The sequence below is a fragment of the Sander lucioperca genome, chromosome 6, assembly GCF_008315115.2.
Source record: "Sander lucioperca isolate FBNREF2018 chromosome 6, SLUC_FBN_1.2, whole genome shotgun sequence".
Lineage (NCBI taxonomy): Eukaryota > Metazoa > Chordata > Actinopteri > Perciformes > Percidae > Sander > Sander lucioperca.
The window spans coordinates 5,345,323-5,365,715 of NC_050178.1; the positions used below are offsets into that span (position 1 = coordinate 5,345,323).

The following is a 20,393-nucleotide window of genomic DNA, read 5'->3' on the forward strand; positions in this document are numbered from 1 at the left end:
AATCGTGATATACGTGCTTTATTTAAAAAATAAATGGTCTCTGTTCTAAATGCTGTTTCCTACTGAAATAACCTTACTTCAGACCTGGACTGGAAGTAAATCTGGTGCTTACATTTCTTACCTGAACATCTGATTTTAAATAAGGTTAAGAAAGTAAAATTTTTAATCGTTTTTATCCCTCCAAGATATTTCTACACACATATGACAAAGAACATTGAGTGGCCGGCTCATTTTGTCAAATGGTTCCAGATGATTTATGTCTATTAGAATGTATTGTTTGGCAATTTTTGCTCTACTACCAAAGCAAATCAATATATATGTCATCAATTTGATCTTATTACTTGCTCATCTCATATTCATAAATCTAAATTTTCTAATCATAAATCAAATCAACTTTACATTACATCAATCCTGTATTCTTAAAACAAGAAAGCTATTAAACACTGAATCTGTGTAACATTTTTGTGAACTGATTTATGTTCTGATCCCTTGGCACTTTCTGTTTTTATATGTTTATATGTGTGTACCTTGTTATTTGTCAATAAACGTAAATGTATATAAAAAAATTATAATTATAATTAAATGTAATTAAAATGTTAATTAGTTTATTATTATTACATTTTATATAATGTTTTTGTTTTATTAAAACCATTCCAGATATTCATAATGTAATCTGGAATATCCAAAAATACATTTTGACTAGTAAAATTACGAATATCCACAATTGCATTAAGACTACTAAAGGTGCAGTTGCAGATATCCACAAATGTATTGCGTATATCTGTTTTTCATTTTGGATATCTGCAATTAAAATAATGACTATCTATATCTATATCTGAAATTGGAATTTTTCCTAGTAAGAATTTGCAGATATCGTAAATTGAAAGCCCAATGAATGGCAAAAGTGATGCAATTTGTTCTAGGAAGAATGTCATTGTGGATATCTGAAATGAAATTTTGACTAGGAAGAATTGAATTACAGATATCTGCAATAAATATCCAGTCTAGCTATTAAAAAACGACAACTTGCCACAGAAGCGACGATGGACCAGAAATTAGACAATATAGCACCTCAGCACGTATCATCATCTGGTAAGCTCTTCTGATTGGCCCTTTTGAGCCCATCTGATTATTTAGAATGGCTATCAGCCGATTGTGATCGGTTGTGATCAATCAGAGCACCCTTAATAGTAGCCTATAACAGTAAAACAGACAATTTTTCTGCAGAATGAGTACTTTTATTTTTGATAATAATAAAAATGCTGATAATACTTACATACTTTAACTTAAGAAATGTTTTTTATGCAGTATTTTTACAGTATGGTATTAGTACTTTTAATTAGGATCTGAGTACTTCTTTCACAACTGCCTGTAGTGTAAAAAAGCAGACACGTTGTTTCACACATTAAACGCCATATACTTAATGAGTTTGGATCTTGTTTAGGACTCAAATCTACTGACTAAATAGATCATGAGGTGTCTTACTGCCTCAGATAAGCACTATAGACCCTTTTCACAGCAGACATTTGACTTGGCATAACAGATGGCTCACTTCCATTAAGTGTCGCCATAAGCCATGCCAGTGAGCCAGGATGCACAATACCAGGATCCTGGAACTAGCTTTCACTGCTGTGAAAAGTCCACCAAACTCCACATACAGAACTAACTTACAGAAGAGTCAATTGAACAGTCTGTACACCCACACAGTCCTGACAAGAGGTCTAATCAGGCCAATTGAAAACACCTGTGTTGATGTACCATGGGTCTTTAAAAATCCCATTTAGGATTCTGAATATTACAATAAAAGTATAGACATTTGACACTGAAATGCACTTTGCTAGACTGCATTACTTTAGTGACTTTACTGTTGGATTTTAATCATACATCACGTTTATCTGATGGTATTGCTATTTATCACTGTGCAGATTGGAGTTATAAAGGCACAACACCATATTATGTTAAGTCATTAGATCTCATGCACACCATGTCTATACACAACACTAAAATGGACCTGTCTACAGAAAGAGTAATTACATTTTTGTAAGAAGTGCAGTTGAAAATATTTTCTTTTACTTCAGGATTAATGGGATTTTTAAAGAGCCATGGTACACCTGCACAGGTGTTTTCACTTTGGCTGATTAGACCTCGTCAGGACTGTGCAGGTGTACAACCTGTACTCGATTGACTTTCCCGTAAGCTTTGTCGCACCGGTTATTAGTAGGTAAAGTTAGGTAATCCTGCATAGATCTAACTTACCAACCAATTTCAACATGACTCTGTAAATATGACCAATTCAAATTGTTCTTACACTGATTAGATCAAACGGTTTGCTGTTCTCAAAAGTCATGCAACGAGAAGAAAGAATAGCTTTGCAGCACCATGCCAATCCTTTCATCATACACCTATACACCTTGTGATACAAAATTGGGTGCACAAATAACAGGACAATGTCAAAATTAAAAAGCATGCCTTTTTATTCTTGAATATATTGAAGTTGTGTTGTTTTAATCTTTACTTCCCAGGTAGGCACCCCTTGCATGCTGCTTTGCTTCAGCTGTGAGAGACATTGCACAAGGCACTTTGTATTTTGCCACTCTCTCAGCTTCAAGGCAGCACACACATCATTCCACTGAGGCTACTTACAAACAGAGGCCAATATGAACCACACAACCCCGTACAGCTTTACTTTTAGCACATTCAGACTTTAAATAGAATCATATATTCATACACGCACATCTCACATCAGTAAAAATCATACTAGCTTGATATTTGTACAGACCTGCATCAATTGACTTGCTTAAATGCAGAGTTTTCTAAAACAATAGACCTTGAAAGAAGAAAACCTTATCAAGCGGAGGGTGACAGTCATCAAAAACAATCTACATATCCACATTAGTAATCTCCTGGCATCATATCTGACTGTGTAAAGAACATTGCTCGTTATATGAGGCCTGTTTGACAGAATCAACCCTCCTTCCATAGGGTGTTGTTGTATACCCAAGATTAGCGTTCTAAACCACTGGGTATGATCAACCAGGTAATGCCTAAATGTAGATCCGAAATTTGATTCAGACTCCAAGTTTAAGTACAGCTTTACAGGACGAATAATGCCAATAAAATTCATTACATTTGGTATCAGAATCATATTTTTAGTAGTGCATTCTCAGGGTTTGTGAAAGAACCACAACATGAAAAGGGGGGAAAACGTGTCACAAGCAGAACAGAGCAGCATGTGAGTTGAAGATACAACTTTACATCCTCGCAGAGTGATGGGGGGGGTGGCATGACAGTAACGTGGCTAACACAGCTGGAAAACAACTCCTATATTTTTAGCTCCTCCTGGATTTTGAGTGCTGAATGAGCCACTGAAGTGTGATGTCTGGAATCAAGGAAACATGCTGCGTCAGTCTGAGAATCGGTTAAGGATTCAGGCATTTCTAACTCAGGAGCAAAACACGATATGATTTGCATACAATTTTTGTACAGTTTTAGCTCCTTTTAGTCCATAGAGTCATGCAACTCACCAATGTTGTCTTTCTCTTTGCAGGAAATCGAGTAGCAGCATATCTCTCTGTCCTGAATAGCTGCCAGATTCCTTTGAAGGGGAAAAAGGTGCATGAACAAATAAATAATGAGAAGAAAGCATTTAGGCCGGTCATCAATCTCACTCATCTGCAGCTTGTGCGGCACAGTTTAAGGAATGAGCACAACTCTCAGTGCATGTTTCTAACTTGACAGCTGAGGGAGCCAGTTCCCTGTGGAGCTAGAACAGTGACATTGAAAAAAGAAACATTGGCAATGAAAAATAAAACACAAGCATACAATTTTATTTTGATATTGTTTGCATTCTGATGTGTTTTTTTTAATGACAACCTTCTGATTTTTTTCTTTATGTCACTCTTTTAATCAGTTTTTCTTTTTTACACTGACAGTTCTTTTTCAAGAACTGCAAGGAAAGCGTGATTTTATTAATTTAATGAATCTGCATACTAAGGAGAGAACCTCAGTCTTATGGAGCCACAACCCGCTATGAAGCCCGGCATCAGGGTTAGGGGTGACCCTAACCCAGAAATATCAAAATAAAATAAAATACTTCTTGCCTGTGTTTTATTTTTCAGTGGAACTTTTTCCAATCGTGACACAACTGTGTTTCCTTTTTCAATGCCAAATTTTATTTTCGATGCCAAAACTCACGTCACTGTTCTAGCTCCACAGTTCCTTACAGTAAACTACAACTCGACACAGGTCCAGTTTTAACAAAAAATAAATGAAAGTCACGCTTTTCTTTTAACCTGTTTAGCATAAAGGTGGTTCAACTGATGTAGGATTATAAAAAATATATATAGGAATAAAGTTGTATTATGTATAGACAAGACATAGTTTAAAATAATAATACTCTAATATTAAATCCTAAATTATTTCTCCATACCTCTGAACAAGATATAATAAATAGGGACATTTTCATGACAAAAACAGTCTGCAGTGCACTGCTGTATATGACAGAACTGGGCATTCAGCTGTAATTAAATTAAATTAAATAAGTTAAGGACTTTGCACCATTTTTTTTTTTTTTTAAGATTATTTTTTGGGCATTTGTAGGCCTTTATTGATAGGACAGCTGAAGAAATGAAAGTGGAGAGAGAGGGGGGGAATGACATGCAGCAAAGGCCTATAGAGTAAACCTCTATATATGGGCGCCCGCTCTACCAACTGAGCTATCCCGCACCATTTTTCATACTTACATTTTCTCAATGAGCTGCTTTTCATCTAGAGCACTAGGGAGATCCCTTTTGTTACCGAGTACCAAAACCTAAAAAAACAAAAAACTCTGAAATCTGCAACTGCAGAAAGTAATCATTGACAAAACCCACACATAGTTTTGCATGACTGGTGCAGAAATGACACAAATCTTAAAATTGGTTTCAGGAGAACACTTACAGGAATTCCTTGCAACTGAGGTTTGTCTAATAAATTATGAAGCTCATTTCTAGATGCCTCCACCTTTTCTTGATCTGCTGCGTCAACCATGTACCTAAAAATGAGCAACACTGAAAGTATTAGTTAGATGTGTTTTACATACATTTCCAGTGTGTGCAGTTCATCACCGAGTGCTTGTTAAATTTCCTCCCATTTGTTTTTTGGACAAACTTGAAAATCGAAACTGAGATACTCACACGATTGAATTAACTCCCCGACAGTACCGCTCCCACATGCTCCTGAACCTTGGCTGCCCTCCTATATCCCAGATCTGCAGAATTATATGATATTCCTATTTCAATTATTGTTGCCTCCTTGTAAAACCTGTGTGCTGCTTTCATTTCATTAATTACAGTTACAGTGTGATAACAGCAGAAGGATTAAAATACCTTGATAGTGACGTTTCCTTTGGTGACCTTTCTCATATTGAACCCGACTGTAGGAATCATGTCTTCACTGAAATGCCCAGACTGAAAGGAAGTATACAACAAATATAAGTCATTTCTTATGAAACTCTATGACTTTTGATTGTTGAAAATGTCCCTGCAATTCACTGCAGAAAACATGTGGGAGTGGGATGTGCATATATATGTGCACAATGAATAATAATAATAATAATAATAGGAAATAGGAAACTATTAGGAAAATAAGGGCAGCTGTGTGTAATTATTTGATAAAATGTATTATAAATATGACATCTGCATGGGAATTATACTTTTACAGTTTTACATCCTTTTGTAGCTTGGATTGAAGTCAAATACTGAGATATATATATATATATATATATATATATATATATATATATATATATATATATATATATATATATATATATATATATATATATATATATGAGATTTAAAAGGGACTACAAAAAACAAACAACACAGAATTAATCATTTTAAACCAAAATGATAAACAAGCCAAACATTATACAGTATCTCCACATGTTCTGGCTTTTGTGAGTATTCAATATTGCAAACTGAAGTGGGAAGGAAAATCAACTTCAGCATTCAGAATCAGCAGCATTCCCCTTTAACATCGAAAACTTACAAGCTGTGTCTATTCCTTCCGCCTGCCCTTCTTTGCAATCCTGCGATTTCACAGCACATGACTTGCCGGAGTCACCTGATGAAACTAAGTGGAACTGAGTGCATCGGTCTTATGACTGAGGAAGGAGGAACCACCCCCACAACAACTATTCACTCACTCTTTTGTGTCACTGGCTGGCAGGGCATTTTTTCATTTTTTTCAGTGTGTATAAAAGAGAAATTGCACAGATTAAAATAACAGGACAAAACAGGTCAGACTGCCACAGTCTCAAGAGAAATCTGATTGGTCGTCAGCCATGCGTGCAAACTGTTGTGAGAGCCATCACAACCACAAACTGATTAACAACTCCAAACAAAGTCACGAAACTTGCTTTTCACAATATGATGCTAAAAACTCAGTTGCTGTCTAGGGATTAGCCAATGAAAAATTGCTCCACCAGACACTGCCCATTTTAAGTAATCCCTACAAAGTTGCACGAAGTTGCACAAGAGAAATGGCTTGCAAAAAAAACCTCCAGCCACATGTCACAGCAAAGATACAATCTGTATGTGTAACTTTATCACAATTTGCATCTGAAGCTGCTGGTTACAACAAAAAGCATCAACTGCCGTTTATTTTAACTTAAATGCTACATTTGTATGCCACTGGCCACATGGGCATATCAACACCAACTTTTTTGTAAATATGTCAAAACATTTCATGCAAGTTTAAAACAACATAACTGACCCTGTCTGCATTCATTTTCAAAGAGTTAGCTCCAGTTTGACCTCTTTGTGACAGGCTCCTAACATCTTAACAATTCGTATTTGGAGTGGTCAGTTTCCACCTGTTGCAGGACACCTGTACACAACTTACACACTGTGTTGTAATGTGAAATTGTCTGTGTGTGATCAGTTGTTGTAATGGTCAACATGTTTTTACGTTAACGTCCTGGTGGCTGACAGCTTTCAGTGTAAAATGACCCCACAGTTTGGAAGTGATCAGATTTAAATGAAGCAAATAAATGTATGCTACGTTTGGGTTTAGCATGCTAAACAGTCATAACACAGTATGCAACTAGCCGACGAGGACCACCTCTGTATATAGCCTACAGTATATTGGACCTGCAGCAGCAAACTAGTTAGCTCAGCTGACTTTTTGACACAAGTCCAACAACCTGACTCAGTTTCAGGGTTGTTTTTATGGATGCTGCGGTCCAAACTGAGTAACATCACATCTTTTTTGGACCCGAAAGCCAGACAGTGTAGCAAAGACATAGTTAGCTTGGTAACTCTTATCCCATCATTAGCGCTAATAGTATTAGCACTACCCCAACAAGGTGGCTAGCAGCTGAAGACTTACAGCGATCACGTTTACAAATGTTGTTTTCCCCGAGTACTGGAGGCCGACCAGCGTCAACTCCATCTCCTCCTTCCAAAACAGAGACTTGAACCAGTCCAGAAGCCGGTTCATTAGTGCCAACATCTTTACGTCGGTGTTCTCGCTCCCCTGTGTGGTTGTGTGTGTTTCTCCCTCCCTGTCAGATGTGGCGTTTTTCCAGTGAGGAAGGGAAGTGGGACGCAGCCAGCTGTCATATGATCAGTCTGCTGAAACGCGCCCGGCAGCGCCCCCACTACCACATGGAGGAAGTACACCCAGTTGATACTCCTACCTAAAGACTGTTTAGGTTTTATTTCTATAAAAGAAAAATGTATACAGAAAAATAACACATTTAATAACAAAAAAATCTGCTCCTGTTGAATATTATACCAGGGCTACAGAACTATGTCAAGAGAGCAACATACACATAGTGTATGTTCATGCATGCACACCTTTCTTATACTGCTGTCCCAGCATGAATACATACATACGGTACATACATACATACATACATACATACATACATACATACATACATACATAACAAAACAAGGGAAGAAATACATAATGCAGTTTAATTTTAAGTATTATGTAATAATACACATAAATAATTTTAAATCCTGCCAGGATTATCATCTGTGACCACAAACTGTGTGGTGCAGTGTATGGTCTACAATGTTAGTTTGATTTAGTTTTTATAATGTGGTTGGGAAAAAAATGGCTTTAGAATTATTTATTAAAATTATAGATTAGGAGGTTAATTAACTGTATAATACACCATGTATAATACATTGCTTAATGCAAGTATTTTGCATAATATTTACATTAGAATATAAGACAGCTAGTCACTTTCCAAGAAATGTGTCTAGAAATTATTAAACAGTAGTCATTTTTTTAACCAAATCTGGCAAAAAATGAATGTAGGACTCATGAACATAGTACTTCTAAAATAACAGTTATAATAATAATAATAATGCATTGTATTTATATAGCACATTTTACAACACTCAAAGACACTTTACAGAGTTTTTTAGAAAAGAAATCCACATACTAAAAATACACACATTAAAAGGACCATTTGACCATGGTTTCAAACTTTTCTCATTATAGCTTTCATCTGTTCATCAGACAAATGCTGGTCTTCACTTTCCTGCTGGAGATCCAATCAGGGACCTTTAGATAGATAGATAGCTTTCAAGTTCTATTTAAAAACATCTCTAACGTGAACAGACTGTTTATGTCATTATAGACTTGTTATCATCAAGTGGAGACTTTTTCCAGATGCAGGAGGTCAACACTGTTGCTGTTCTCAGATCCATCCTGCATGATGAGCTTGTGCCCACTCTCCTCCTTCGACAGGTGAAAGTCACTGGCGTTGGTGGACACTGCTAATATTTCAGTAGGAATATTATCTGGAGTAGAGGAAAATAGACAAGTTTAACTATGAAAACAGTAGCATCATCAAATAATCACTGCGGTCATGTCATATTCTTATACCTACAGTATCCATCAGCTGCACTCAACTACACTACACTTTAACTATAACTTCCTCTAGACTGGGATTTCATGTGTTTCAAGGAGTAAAAAACAAATAATACAGGGATCTGAGTGAAAATCTGATGATAAAAATGCAACGGCCAGTGTAAACACTTCAAAAATGAATAATACTGTATATTGAATTTTTTAAATTTCTTTCAGAAACAACCCTTTGCCATAGTAACCATCTTGTTTTCTCCCTGTTTTTCTTTTCACTTTGCAAAAAAGAACAGGGGGAAATTGCAATGTCCAGATGTGCAACGCTTCTGAATTGTCATAGGTGTATTGGTGACTTTTCATTTCTTAATATTTTATGAACCGGCACACAAATGGATGTTTATGGATGACTTGGACAGTTTCTGCATTGACTCGTGTACTGACTGATCAAAAGTTCCAAATACTGACCCGGTGTATTTACAGTATTCAATTGAAACCCCTTGACTACTCACAGGTGATCTCCTTTTGACTAATTATATGACCTTTTTATTTACAGATCTGTGATCATTTGTATGTATGTATTAAAACGAGTTCATTATGTTCATTATATACTATGTTTCCATTAATGCCCACTTACGTGCTTTGTGCTTCCTTAGGTTCTTTGTGCAGGCATAAGACAGAAACACGAGGAGGATGAGAGAACTTAAAACAAAGCCGATGCCAAGGAACAAATTAATGGAGCCTATACCATCTGTGTGCATCTCTGGTGAAACATCAAATCATAGTCAAGTTAGTTCAATTCACCTATACTTTTATCAAGCAAAAACAGTTATTGTGCATTCACTTACTGCAGATGTCCTCTTTCTCATCAAAATATGCGTTATGAGGGCATAAACGCTCACACTGATATGAATACTTTAACAACCCGTCACCCAACGCCCTGGCTGAAAAGACAGAGACAGATAGGTGAGTCCACCACCATTTGTTCAATCAAAAAGTAATTCTCATTCTCAATATTTTTCCAAATTTGGTCCAGACTGAAATACTGTATCTTAACAACTACTGGTGGGATTGCCATGAAGTTATGTACATACAATCATAGTGCCCAGAGGATGAATCCTAATGACCCTCTTGATATTTTATCTATCACCACCATGAGGATGGCATTTGTATTTCATTTCATGGGAAATATGTCAAAGCTAATGACATTCTGATCAGCCTCAGCTGTTCTTTGTGTTTAGTGCTAGTTAGCAAATGATAACATGCTAACACGCTAAACTAAGATTGTGAACACAGTAAACATTGTACCATTTAGCATCAGCATGTTAGCATTGTGAACATGTTAGCATGCTGACGTTTACATTTAACTCAAAGCACAGCTGTGCCTTATTACCGCCTCACAGAACCACTGGCATGGCTGTAGACTTTTGCATGACTGGTGTTAAAGTCTTGTGATAGTAGCAGTGGTAGATTGCTTTTTCAAATTTGGCAAACACTTTGGCAAACTTCTTGACACCAAACTTTCCTGACATTGTTATGGACAGCTCTCCTTGTACTGACTAATAGCAGTCATAAAGGACCACATTGATTAAGACTTGTTTATTCAACAGTGTTTGAATGATAAATGTGACAACAATTTGAGAAAACCTCACCGTGTGTGTGTGTGTGTGTGTGTGTGTGTGTGTGTGTGTGTGTGTGTGTGTGTGTGTGTGTGTGTGTGTGTGTGTGTGTGTGTGTGTGTGAACTGAGATATTAAGGCATTTCAAATTCCTGCATGCTTAGCCTACTTAAACATCATTATTTTATATTATTTATTTTTTAATTAGTCTTATAAAGTGAAAAAAATGGGTTGGGTGCATTCATCAAACCTACATTTCTAGTATAGTACATAACTGTCTGTGTCTAACCCACATTTATTTCCATTTGTGCACCTTGACCCCCCTCCCCCCCCGGCATGACACCCACAAATAAACAAAGAAAACAGTAATTGACATATTCAAACCATATTTGTGCCAGCAGCGATTTTAAAACCATAACTTTTTTCTTTGATCTAAAAGAAAAATATGTCCACTCTCACCTGTCCTCTTCAGTTTCTCCCCAGTGACACATTTGTTTTCCTCACACTCTGAACACTCATTGTTGGAGCACAGGAAACCAGAGCGGCATGAACAGTTTGCATTTGTGGTCAGTGTACATTTCACCGTATATTCTGTAGACAGACAAGAATTTAAACCACAGGACTTCCAGGTGATAACAGTGCTTTGTCTTTTATCCACAGAGTTAAATACATTGTCAGCATCTACAGGTGTTTCACTAGAAATCCACAGAGAGCAGGGCTATCATTTTTTTCTAAATCAAACCAATTTCAGTCTTACCTTGTTGGCATGACCGGCATTTCTCACATCTGTCAAACATGCTCCGTCGGTCCGAGAAGTAACCCTCCTCACAAGGGCTACAGACAGTTTGTTGGTGCGCTGTGCAGTAATCCTTTAAATATGTACCTTTAAAACAAGAAACAAATTAAATGAATCACTCTCAAGAATATAGATAGCATTCACACAATGAGATGAATGAGTTCAACAGATTTATATAAACTATAATATCATTTTAAAGATGAATTATGTTTTTTACCTGGGGAACACAGGTCACAGCATTGTCCATCTACCTCATCCTGTCCATCAACACAGCCTGCAGTGTATTCTAAAGTCCAAATACTCAAGACACATATTACTGCCAGCGAAAGGATCCGAGCAGTCATTATGACCAGTGCTCTGCTCATGTCCTCAGGGTTTTATCTTGGCTGTTTGCTGACGTCAGTGTGAGTTGGGAGTGTGGTTAGATCACAGAGAGACAGTGTGTGAGACATCTGCGGTGTAGTTCAGGAAGTGAAAGACCAATTGTAGGCTACTTGCACATGATTTAAAAACAGTATAAATTGAATAACAAAAGTAGTGTATTTAATATTTTTTTGTTTGCATAATTTCTTTTCCTGTCTTGTGTCTCTTGTGATTTTATTTTATTGTGAAATGTTATTTTATATACATATAAAGCAGAGTTATTCAGCTTGGCTTTAGAAGGGGAGCCTAGTGTTTTCAGACAGGTGATGTGTGATGTTTGTGACAGCATGTCATCACTATTATGGATCTTTTGTGGGCGTGGCCTTAGAGGCTTTCCTATAACGCATGTGTTGGTGTTGGAGGTATTGTTTCAGGTTTTGTCACGTCAGACACTTCTGCAGAAACTGTGGGTAAAACAACTTCTGCACACTCCAGGAGCACTACAGAAACATAAGCAAACCATTAAACTACGATAAGTGGCTGTAAGTAATGCAGTTAAAATACCAAAGACAGTTTAGATAGTTTTTCATTGCGCAGTCTAATTGCTGTAGGCACAAATTATTTGCTGTACCTTGTAGTTCTAGTTTTCTGCTGCAGAAATGTACCGTATGACTTGCTACGGCTTCTGAATTTCTGATGGAGAAGATGAGCAGGATCGTTGAGGATCTGATCTGTCTTATAGTTAACGAATTCTTTGTTACACAAGACAATGATCCTCCAGTCAAATGACATTGTGAACAGCAATAATTAGTAAGTCACATAACATGACATTAAGAGGCCAATAAACTGAAACAGAAGCAATTACAATATTCTGAATATGTCTCAGTTTGGTTCCTGGAAAACCCGTCCTATAGGGTGAGAATGCAATAAAACATCTGTATAATATAATTAAATCTAAGAAACCAATCCCTGCAGTACTAAACCCCACTGCATGAAGGGTTTCCCCGACTATTCAGCAGCGTCACCAAAAACTACATTTAAATCAACAGTGGGAATAAGGATTACAACAAAGGATGAAATGTTCGTAGTCTATAATGCAGGAGAGTTCATACAAAAAAATGCATTATGATGTGTAAAGAATTTACTGCTGTTAACTAACTGTAGGTGTAGTGTGATTGGGTTTTGTTGACATTTGATGCAGGAGGGGTTTCCTGGCAAATGCAACACTGTTGAGTAGTACTCCAATGATTAGTAAATGAAATTGACACAACCTGACTCATCAACCATTTAGAAAATCAATTAAATAATGTACAGTAAGTCAGTTATGAAGCAAACGTGCCAAACATTTGCTGGTAACAATTTGTCAAAATGTGGGGATTGGATGTTTTTTCTCTGTAAAATCATTGTAAGCTGCTGATCCAGTTATACTGTGCAATAATCCAATTTGTTCTCTGCACATCCATCACTGTGTTTGAGGAATCGACTACAACAGACAGTCAAAAAAGACTGCACAAAAAACATTGGTGCCAGCCTGCCCTCCATTCAGGGTTTATACATGTCCAGCGGAAAGAGGCAGGTAACATCACTGCAGACCCTCACACACCCTGGAGACCATCTGTTTCAGCTCCTCCCCACTGGTAGGCGCTACAGAACACTGTTCGCCCAAACAACCAAAAACAAGAACAGTTTCTTCCCACAGGTCATCACTCTGATGAACAGTTAAAATCAGTACTGTACTTCACTGTACCTTTAAATGATATATTTCAATAGTTTATACACATTGTTTTTAACATGAATACAAGCACACTGTATTAACTGCCAAATCTAACTACCTCATAAAGCTACCTGTTACATATATATATATATATATATGTGTGTGTATGTGTATATGTATAGTATATATATATCACATATATATAGTATATATATGTATATGTGTATATGTATATATATATATATATATATATATATATATATATATATATATATATATATATATATATATATATATATATATACTATATATTTATATCTTTACATAGTAGTCAATGTTCATGTTTACCTTGTTCAGCTTTGTTGTCCTTGTTTCTAGCTGTCAAATTCCTTGTATGTGTACACACTTGGCCAATTCAGCGGAGTCTGAATCTAATTGATTACCTTGGGCTCCTGTAATGGAATCTTTTTATATACCCCACTATAAATCAAGTAATCATAAAATAAACAATAGACCAATCTATAAAAAAAAAAACAATCATTGGTTGCAGCCTGTTGTTGTTGAGCCTTATCAAGGTGCTTTGTTTTCCAGAGAAACATCGATGGATACTGTCTGATAACTCTGATGGTGTCCACACTGACTCAATCTAAAAGCTTGCAAAAGTAAGTGATTCATATTGATGCGTGACTTGTGGTCTGTACATTTTTGACGGGAGAGCCAGATATTTGCTGTGGTCTTCATTTGCATGAATTCTGTGTTTTGCGTTTCATTCTGTAGAAGTATGGGTGTGGTGGTCACCTTTAGATCATAGCGCAATGAATAGTAACACCCAAACTGTAAATGTTTGTGACATCCCCCAGCTGAATTCTCACCCATCAAAACCTCATCACATGTGGGCTGTACCACCAATTTTATCAAAGACATTTACCTTGCTGTCACTCACACTCACTCACAACCACATGGTCGCATGTTTGAAACCTCCTTCAGGATAGACGTACTTAAACGTAGTTTTCAAGTATAAATCGTCATTGAGTAGCCACAAAGGGCTTAATAGATACTGCAGTGCATTGTAAAGGGAAATCCAGCTGTCTGCAGTGTCTATTAAGCCCTTTGTGGCTACACAATGACGATACTACCACCCACTCTGTGGGCGTTGTGGTGATGGTGAGTGGAAGACATGTGCTGTCACTTGTTTTAGCTAGCCTTCAATGTGATAATATATAAGGTTACGGTGTGGCACTTTATTTCACTGAATACAGGAGTAAAGGAAGGCATCATCCAATAAAGATCTTTCTCTCTTTTGAAATTAGACAACCAGAGAACCAATAGAGCGAAAATACAGTAAAGTATCCACCGTTCTTGGAAGTTTTCATGTGTTATTTAATCTTAAAGGGGAACATTGATTTTACACATCAAGGTCCGTTTGCAGGTCTTGTGCAGTACTACTAACTACTAAAAACAACTACAAGTTTTTTTAAAGCCTTTTTGTGGCTCCAGAGGGAGCTATGAGAAATCTGATAAATTACCTAAAGTGATGTCACTTGAGGCACTTCAAAAATGAAAAAAGAATTGGGGAGTTAGAAAGAAGTGATCTTACCAGACCTCTGTAGCCCAATGTAAAACCCCCGTTTAAGAATGTGTGTTATGTATCAGTTGGTGGCACTAATTCTTGTTATTCAGTGAGTTAAGTTGCAGCTATTTCTACAAAAAGCAAAGGGTTTGGTTAGGGTGTTGTACCTTTCTTGGAAACCACACACTGACTTCCTGGATCACTGACATTTACTGAAAGTATATGCAGGGACTGTTTCCAGTGTACATTATTTGCATTCTCTCTGTAACAAATGCTTAGATTCAATTTGGTAGTTTAGTTGTTACAAAAGGCAATTCTTTATTCACACACTCAGGACATCACATTGCAAATGGTGACAAAATATTTAACAAAAAACATGCTTTACAGAGAGTCACATAGCAACTACTTTGTTTGTTGTTTAAACAGTGAAGAAGTAGTAGAAGAAGTACATGTACTCAAGTACTATACTTACAGTAAGTAGCTACAATTTTGAGGTATCTTTACCTAATACTTCTTCACTACATTTCACAGGGCAACATTGTACTTTTTTTTACAACTTTTATTTGATACTGTAGTTACTTTTCACATTAAGATTTTGTATATAAAAACATATAATAAACTTAAACCAGAGGTTTTTCAACCTTTTTGTCTTGTGACCTCTCACATAAAAGCTGTTGTTAGCAGTTCCAACAAAGGGGCATTTCCCCTCTAAACTTCTCAGATTTCATTTAAATACATGTTCAAAATCAACATTTCACAAAAAAAAATCAAAGATTAGAGAATAATCTCACAACCCCTAAAATTTACCTGGTGACTCTTTGAGGAGGGGCCCGACCCTTAGGTTGGGAACCGCTGGACTAAACTAGCTGACTGTATATAAACAATATAACAAGCTCCACCTTGACCAGCAACTACAGTAAAATGCTGCTTGCACATTGATGCAGTATAACTAGTAGTAGTAAAAATAGTAAATGATAAAATATTATCCATTTTAGGCCTACCTTTACCTTTCATATTTTCACATTTTACTGCTTAAACTTCAGTACTTTTACTTAAGTAGGATTATTAGGACTTTTACTTGCAACATAATATTTTTACATTGCTTTATTGATACTTGTACTTAAGTGAATACTTCCTCTACCACTGTTTTTACAGTAAATAAGAAGTTTATTTTTTTCCCTGAAGTATTCCAACAGAGGGAGCTGTCAAAGGAATCAATGAGTTGGAACCAAATTGCAGCTTTTTCGAAATATATTCTACTATTCTATTTCTAATCTGATATTTTAGCGAAACATAAGTGAATACAAATAATGAGGGCATGCTTTCATAACTCCTTTGACTGTACTGATTGATTTTGGGGAAAGTCTCCAGTGAAGTACACATGAAATTCTTCACATTAACAACATCAATCTTTCCAACTGCTGAGACGAAAACATGAGAGGAAGTATCTCTCAGTGGGAAAAGAGGCACATTTAACTCCACAAGGGAAAATCCCCCAACCCCACACACCACTGAAAGCATGTTTTTTTTTACTGTTCTCAGCCTTACGAATCTGCTACCAGTGGAACATAATTGAATAAACAAAACATGACCAAAAATAGAGACAGTAAGACTGCAAGAAGAAACATATGTATAAATGTGCACTTTAGCAAGAGTATTAAGGATTGTTACTGTAATATAACATACTAAGGTATTTAGTGGCATGATCTCTGAGGTTATTATAAAACAATTCCATATCCAAATTAGTATTAAATATTAACGTCACACAGAAAGTGACTTGTTAAGCAAAATTATCTTAATTAAGAAAGCAAAACATATATTTTTACATCCTTACTGCTACCTTTTACTATTTAACTTTAAATTAGTCTACAGTTAAATGGCCAAAAGTGAGGTTGTATGATTTAGACAAATCTTTTACATAATTCGCCCAATATTCTATACAACAAAAAACTAGTTGTATTGACCACACTGCAGATTGTGAATACACCTGCTACAATACAGATACAGTAAATAGTTTTTCTGAAAAAACAGCAATGACATGACAATGTAAAAATTCACAGTCTTAGTTGACAGATTCATCACCACAGTGATCCCCTGGATACAGTTTGAGAGAGGACAGACTGCCATCGCCGCTTTCCTCAACTGGCCTCCGACACAATGAGTCATTTTCTGAAAACAAACATTAAAGCATAAGTAATAACGAGTTGTTATTTACAACACACTTTATCCACAATTAATATCGATATCGATAGTCCTTATCTTTCAAAAGATGTTTGGCACATGTGGCAAATGGCACAGAGCCAAGAATGAAGAAGCAAAGGTGGGCAATATCATGTGAACCATATGTTTCCTACAACAATGAAAAACATTCAGATTCATACTAACAATGAGTATAATATCTTTCACTTTAGCATGCACAAGGTATGTTCAAAGGAATACATTTGATAGGAAATATGCTTATTCGTTTAAGATTTAGATGAGAAGATCAATACCTCTGTCAAACACAAGAGTGGTATCAATCTTCTCATATAACTCAGCAAGCAACAAAACACCAAATATTTCCCAAAATGTCCACTATTACTTTACATACACAAAAGCGCTTTACTTTTAATCCTGCTACATACTTGGTAGTATTGCTGGTTGAGGAGTAATGTGCAGCTTGCAGGTCACAGCAGTCAGTACAAGCAGTCCAATAATTCCAAATATGAGGAGGGTCATACCTAAACAAGACAAGCCAGCTACAGGTTACTTATTATTCATTTCATGAGGTTGTGTCGTAAAAAAAGATAGCAGCAAAGTTGTACCTGTACCAATGTAGTTGCCTGTGGGTGAAGGGCGGTCCCTTGAGGGGTCTGTGTGTGCTGGAGCAGCCGCAGTGGTGGTGGTGGTGGTGGTACTGTGCATCCTCTGAGTTTGGGCCCCCTCAAGTGGACGCTTGGTTGTTAACCATGTGATTAAAGACACATTTTTGTTTGATGTGGGGGGTGTAATGTCATTAGGGTTCAACTCCGGATTACAGGTGACATCTGAGGTTCTGTTTCCAGGAATTTTCACTCCTGATTTACATCTAGAATGAAGGTTACATTATACAGCTGTAAACAACAGGTAACTACTTTAGACATTATTGAGATCAAATTTGTTTATATAATGTGTGTGCACTATAATGCAGCGGACATACTCTCTCCATTTTTCACAGGGCGAGTTGATTTGTGTGCTGAAATAGCCGTCATCACACATTAAACATTCTGTCAAGGAAAAATAATGAATTATTAAAAAGACCATTTCTTTTATATACTGTATGCAGTGTTCGATCTCTGTACCTGTATTCTTTAGTCCAAATCCTATGTCACATTTGCAAATGGATGAATCACTCTCTGAGGGAACAAATTTTCCACGGCACTGACATTTTCTGTTTGTCACTTTCGTGCACTCCTCTTTAATATCACTTCCCTTTGCTACAACAAGAAAACACATCAGATCACATGAGACTTGAAAACCAGCCAGTCAGATTTTTATATTATATTTATATTTATATTCAGAGAAAAGAAAAAAAAAAGCCAATTTGATGCACCATCTTGGCTCTATTAACAGATTAATTAGTAATTCTGTAGATGTAGGTTTCTCAGCTATTGCTCACAGTATTTTTTATTTTTATTTTTTAGTTTCTTTGTAAAATACATCATACCAAAAGCTTCAACACTTACCGTCATCACACCTTGTACATGGTTTGCAGTATTGGGAATAATTCTCTTCAGGCTGATAAGAGTCATCGGGACAGATGTCACAGTCAAGCTTTACGTTTCCACGATAAATTAGTCTTTCACCTTGTTTTACAATAAGAGGAAGTTGTAAAACCAAAATCATTAGTATATACTACGGCATTATGCAGAATGAGGAGGAAAATTTGAGTTTAGTACAATAAAGTCACACTTTACCTTTTGGACAAGTCTGAGCATCCGAATCAACAATGAGTTCATAAAACGTTAAAGTGACTATAAGCAGTTTGAGCAGCCTCATCTTCAATACTTCAGTGCCGACAAGTGCCACTGAGCGTTTCCTGTGTGGAGCACCACAGAGAATGAGACAGAACGACCCTAGACGGGGACACCACCACCTTATAAAGACATGAAAAACCCACGTGTGTTTAAAAAAAAAAATGTGGTTATTTTGACCCAATAACAATGTCATTTAGGCTTACATTACTGTTGTTCTTAAATTAAACCAAAAGTTGTGTCATTTTTAAGTTTTGATGTCATAAATAGGAGTGAGGATACTATAAGCCCAATTATAACATCTTACTTAAAATACAAAACAATAAAAAAAAAAAAAAACATGGCAATAAGGAAAACAATAAAGATGATAATAAGTTACAGTTAACACTTGTGCATTATTCTGTCTATGTTATCTGTTTTGAGACTGGTTGAGTTATTATTTCTTTTGTCAAAAGGTCAAGAATGGACTTTAACACTCAATATTTGAATTGTTCATAACATGTTGTTATTTGTTGAAAATAGTGCTTTAGTTTTTTGAAAATATTTTAAACAATATATGTTAATATATACTACAGTATAATAAATTGCAAACCTGTGCTAATTTCTATAAAAGAAAAAAACATTTTATATAACAGACATGCATAACATATTAGAAGCCTAACAAAATAATTAGCGTCACATCGTTTCACAAAGAACAGCTCTCCATGATGTGCGGATTGTGGGTTTTCTAAGATACTGTAGTATAATGTTACTCTTCTGCTAAGATAACGGAGGAAAAATGCTTCTTTCTCACATGTGCCTCAGTGCACACACTCCACTAATGAATTAGTATTAGTATTAGAATTAGAATCCGTCATTCAATTGTTCAAACAGACAATACATTTCTTTTAACTATATATATTTTGATGATTTTAATTGACACATCATTAAATACCTAAGTTTATTTGATTGATATGAAATAACTAATTACATGTTTGTTATGAAAGGGTAATAAACATACGAAAATAGCTCTAAAAGGCTGCTTTTGTTATAGGTTATTATAACATATATAATTTTTTAGGAAACGGAATGTTATAACCTATAACAAAAGCAGCCTTTTAGAGCTATTTTGGTATGTTTATTACCCTTTATCTGGGCTTTTTTTTTTTTATTCTTTCAGGAAAATAGGCAAGAACTTTGTGGTTTAACTATCGGAAACTATGCAGCTTTATGTTTTTTGCCAGTAAGAACATGACAGTACTTTTTGCATATGGAGTAAAAGAGCAGATGGAAATAACCACAGTCTTGATCACTCTGCAAGATACAACCACACAAATGCAAACTCGCTTTAGGTAGATAGAACGGATGTTGAAATACACCTCTGCTAAAGTGTTAGCTGGCTGTTGCTCAGTTAAATTATAAAAAACACTTTAATTAGGGCATCACTCAATTCTTATTAAGTCCATGCTCAAGTGACTGGTTGTCATCTTGATACACTA

At 36.0% G+C, this 20,393-nt stretch overlaps 3 protein-coding genes across 5 annotated transcripts; all 3 read right to left on the reverse strand.

Annotated features, from left to right (window-relative positions):
- Positions 1–2,452: 2,452 nt before the first annotated feature.
- arl8ba (ADP-ribosylation factor-like 8Ba) lies at positions 2,453–7,631 on the reverse strand. The gene is made up of 7 exons (XM_031301515.2): positions 7,372–7,631; positions 5,367–5,447; positions 5,175–5,248; positions 4,939–5,032; positions 4,743–4,810; positions 3,525–3,595; positions 2,453–3,379 (listed from the first exon to the last, which is right to left on the reverse strand). The coding sequence occupies exons 1-7, from the start codon at positions 7,492–7,494 to the stop codon at positions 3,330–3,332; spliced, it is 561 nt and encodes a 186-aa protein (XP_031157375.1). The 5' UTR covers positions 7,495–7,631; the 3' UTR covers positions 2,453–3,329.
- A 476-nt stretch (positions 7,632–8,107) lies between these two features.
- On the reverse strand, positions 8,108–11,669 carry LOC116051255 (CD27 antigen-like). Its single transcript, XM_031301520.2, has 6 exons — positions 11,494–11,669; positions 11,238–11,363; positions 10,940–11,071; positions 9,711–9,806; positions 9,500–9,625; positions 8,108–8,801 (listed from the first exon to the last, which is right to left on the reverse strand). The coding sequence occupies exons 1-6, from the start codon at positions 11,639–11,641 to the stop codon at positions 8,650–8,652; spliced, it is 780 nt and encodes a 259-aa protein (XP_031157380.2). The 5' UTR covers positions 11,642–11,669; the 3' UTR covers positions 8,108–8,649.
- si:ch73-361p23.3 (tumor necrosis factor receptor superfamily member 4) lies at positions 10,115–19,023 on the reverse strand. 3 transcript variants are annotated; one of them, XM_036001870.1, is made up of 9 exons: positions 18,859–19,022; positions 18,628–18,747; positions 18,244–18,378; positions 18,102–18,168; positions 17,728–17,990; positions 17,548–17,643; positions 16,967–17,092; positions 14,800–14,802; positions 10,115–10,127 (listed from the first exon to the last, which is right to left on the reverse strand). In XM_036001870.1, exons 1-7 carry the CDS (start codon positions 18,938–18,940, stop codon positions 16,986–16,988), a joined length of 870 nt encoding a protein of 289 aa, XP_035857763.1. In that variant the 5' UTR covers positions 18,941–19,022; the 3' UTR covers positions 10,115–10,127; positions 14,800–14,802; positions 16,967–16,985. The 3 variants fall into 3 exon arrangements, with proteins under 3 accessions (XP_035857763.1, XP_035857764.1, XP_031157379.1); XM_036001871.1 differs by lacking the exons at positions 10,115–10,127; positions 14,800–14,802 and having other exon boundaries at positions 15,217–17,092; positions 17,734–17,990; positions 18,859–19,023; XM_031301519.2 differs by lacking the exons at positions 10,115–10,127; positions 14,800–14,802 and having other exon boundaries at positions 15,217–17,092.
- Positions 19,024–20,393: the final 1,370 nt, after the last annotated feature.

Excerpts from the sequence above, each read along its gene's own strand:
- arl8ba (XM_031301515.2), bottom strand. The coding sequence starts at position 7,494 with ATGTTGGCACTAATGAACCGGCTTCTGGACTGGTTCAAGTCTCTGTTT. Across the intron at positions 5,033-5,174 it reads CGGGGAGTTAATTCAATCGT|GTACATGGTTGACGCAGCAG; the intron begins GTGAGTATCTCA and ends GCTCATTTTTAG. Across the intron at positions 3,596-4,742 it reads AAGCAGCTCATTGAGAAAAT|GAATCTGGCAGCTATTCAGG; the intron begins GTAAGTATGAAA and ends TCCCCTTCAAAG.
- LOC116051255 (XM_031301520.2), bottom strand. The coding sequence starts at position 11,641 with ATGAGCAGAGCACTGGTCATAATGACTGCTCGGATCCTTTCGCTGGCA. Across the intron at positions 11,364-11,493 it reads CTGTGACCTGTGTTCCCCAG|GTACATATTTAAAGGATTAC; the intron begins GTAAAAAACATA and ends CTTGTTTTAAAG. Across the intron at positions 9,626-9,710 it reads TGAGAAAGAGGACATCTGCA|AGATGCACACAGATGGTATA; the intron begins GTAAGTGAATGC and ends ATGTTTCACCAG.
- si:ch73-361p23.3 (XM_036001870.1), bottom strand. The coding sequence starts at position 18,940 with ATGAGGCTGCTCAAACTGCTTATAGTCACTTTAACGTTTTATGAACTC. Across the intron at positions 18,748-18,858 it reads TGCTCAGACTTGTCCAAAAG|GTGAAAGACTAATTTATCGT; the intron begins GTAAAGTGTGAC and ends TTGTAAAACAAG. Across the intron at positions 17,991-18,101 it reads CCCTGTGAAAAATGGAGAGA|ATGTAAATCAGGAGTGAAAA; the intron begins GTATGTCCGCTG and ends CCTTCATTCTAG.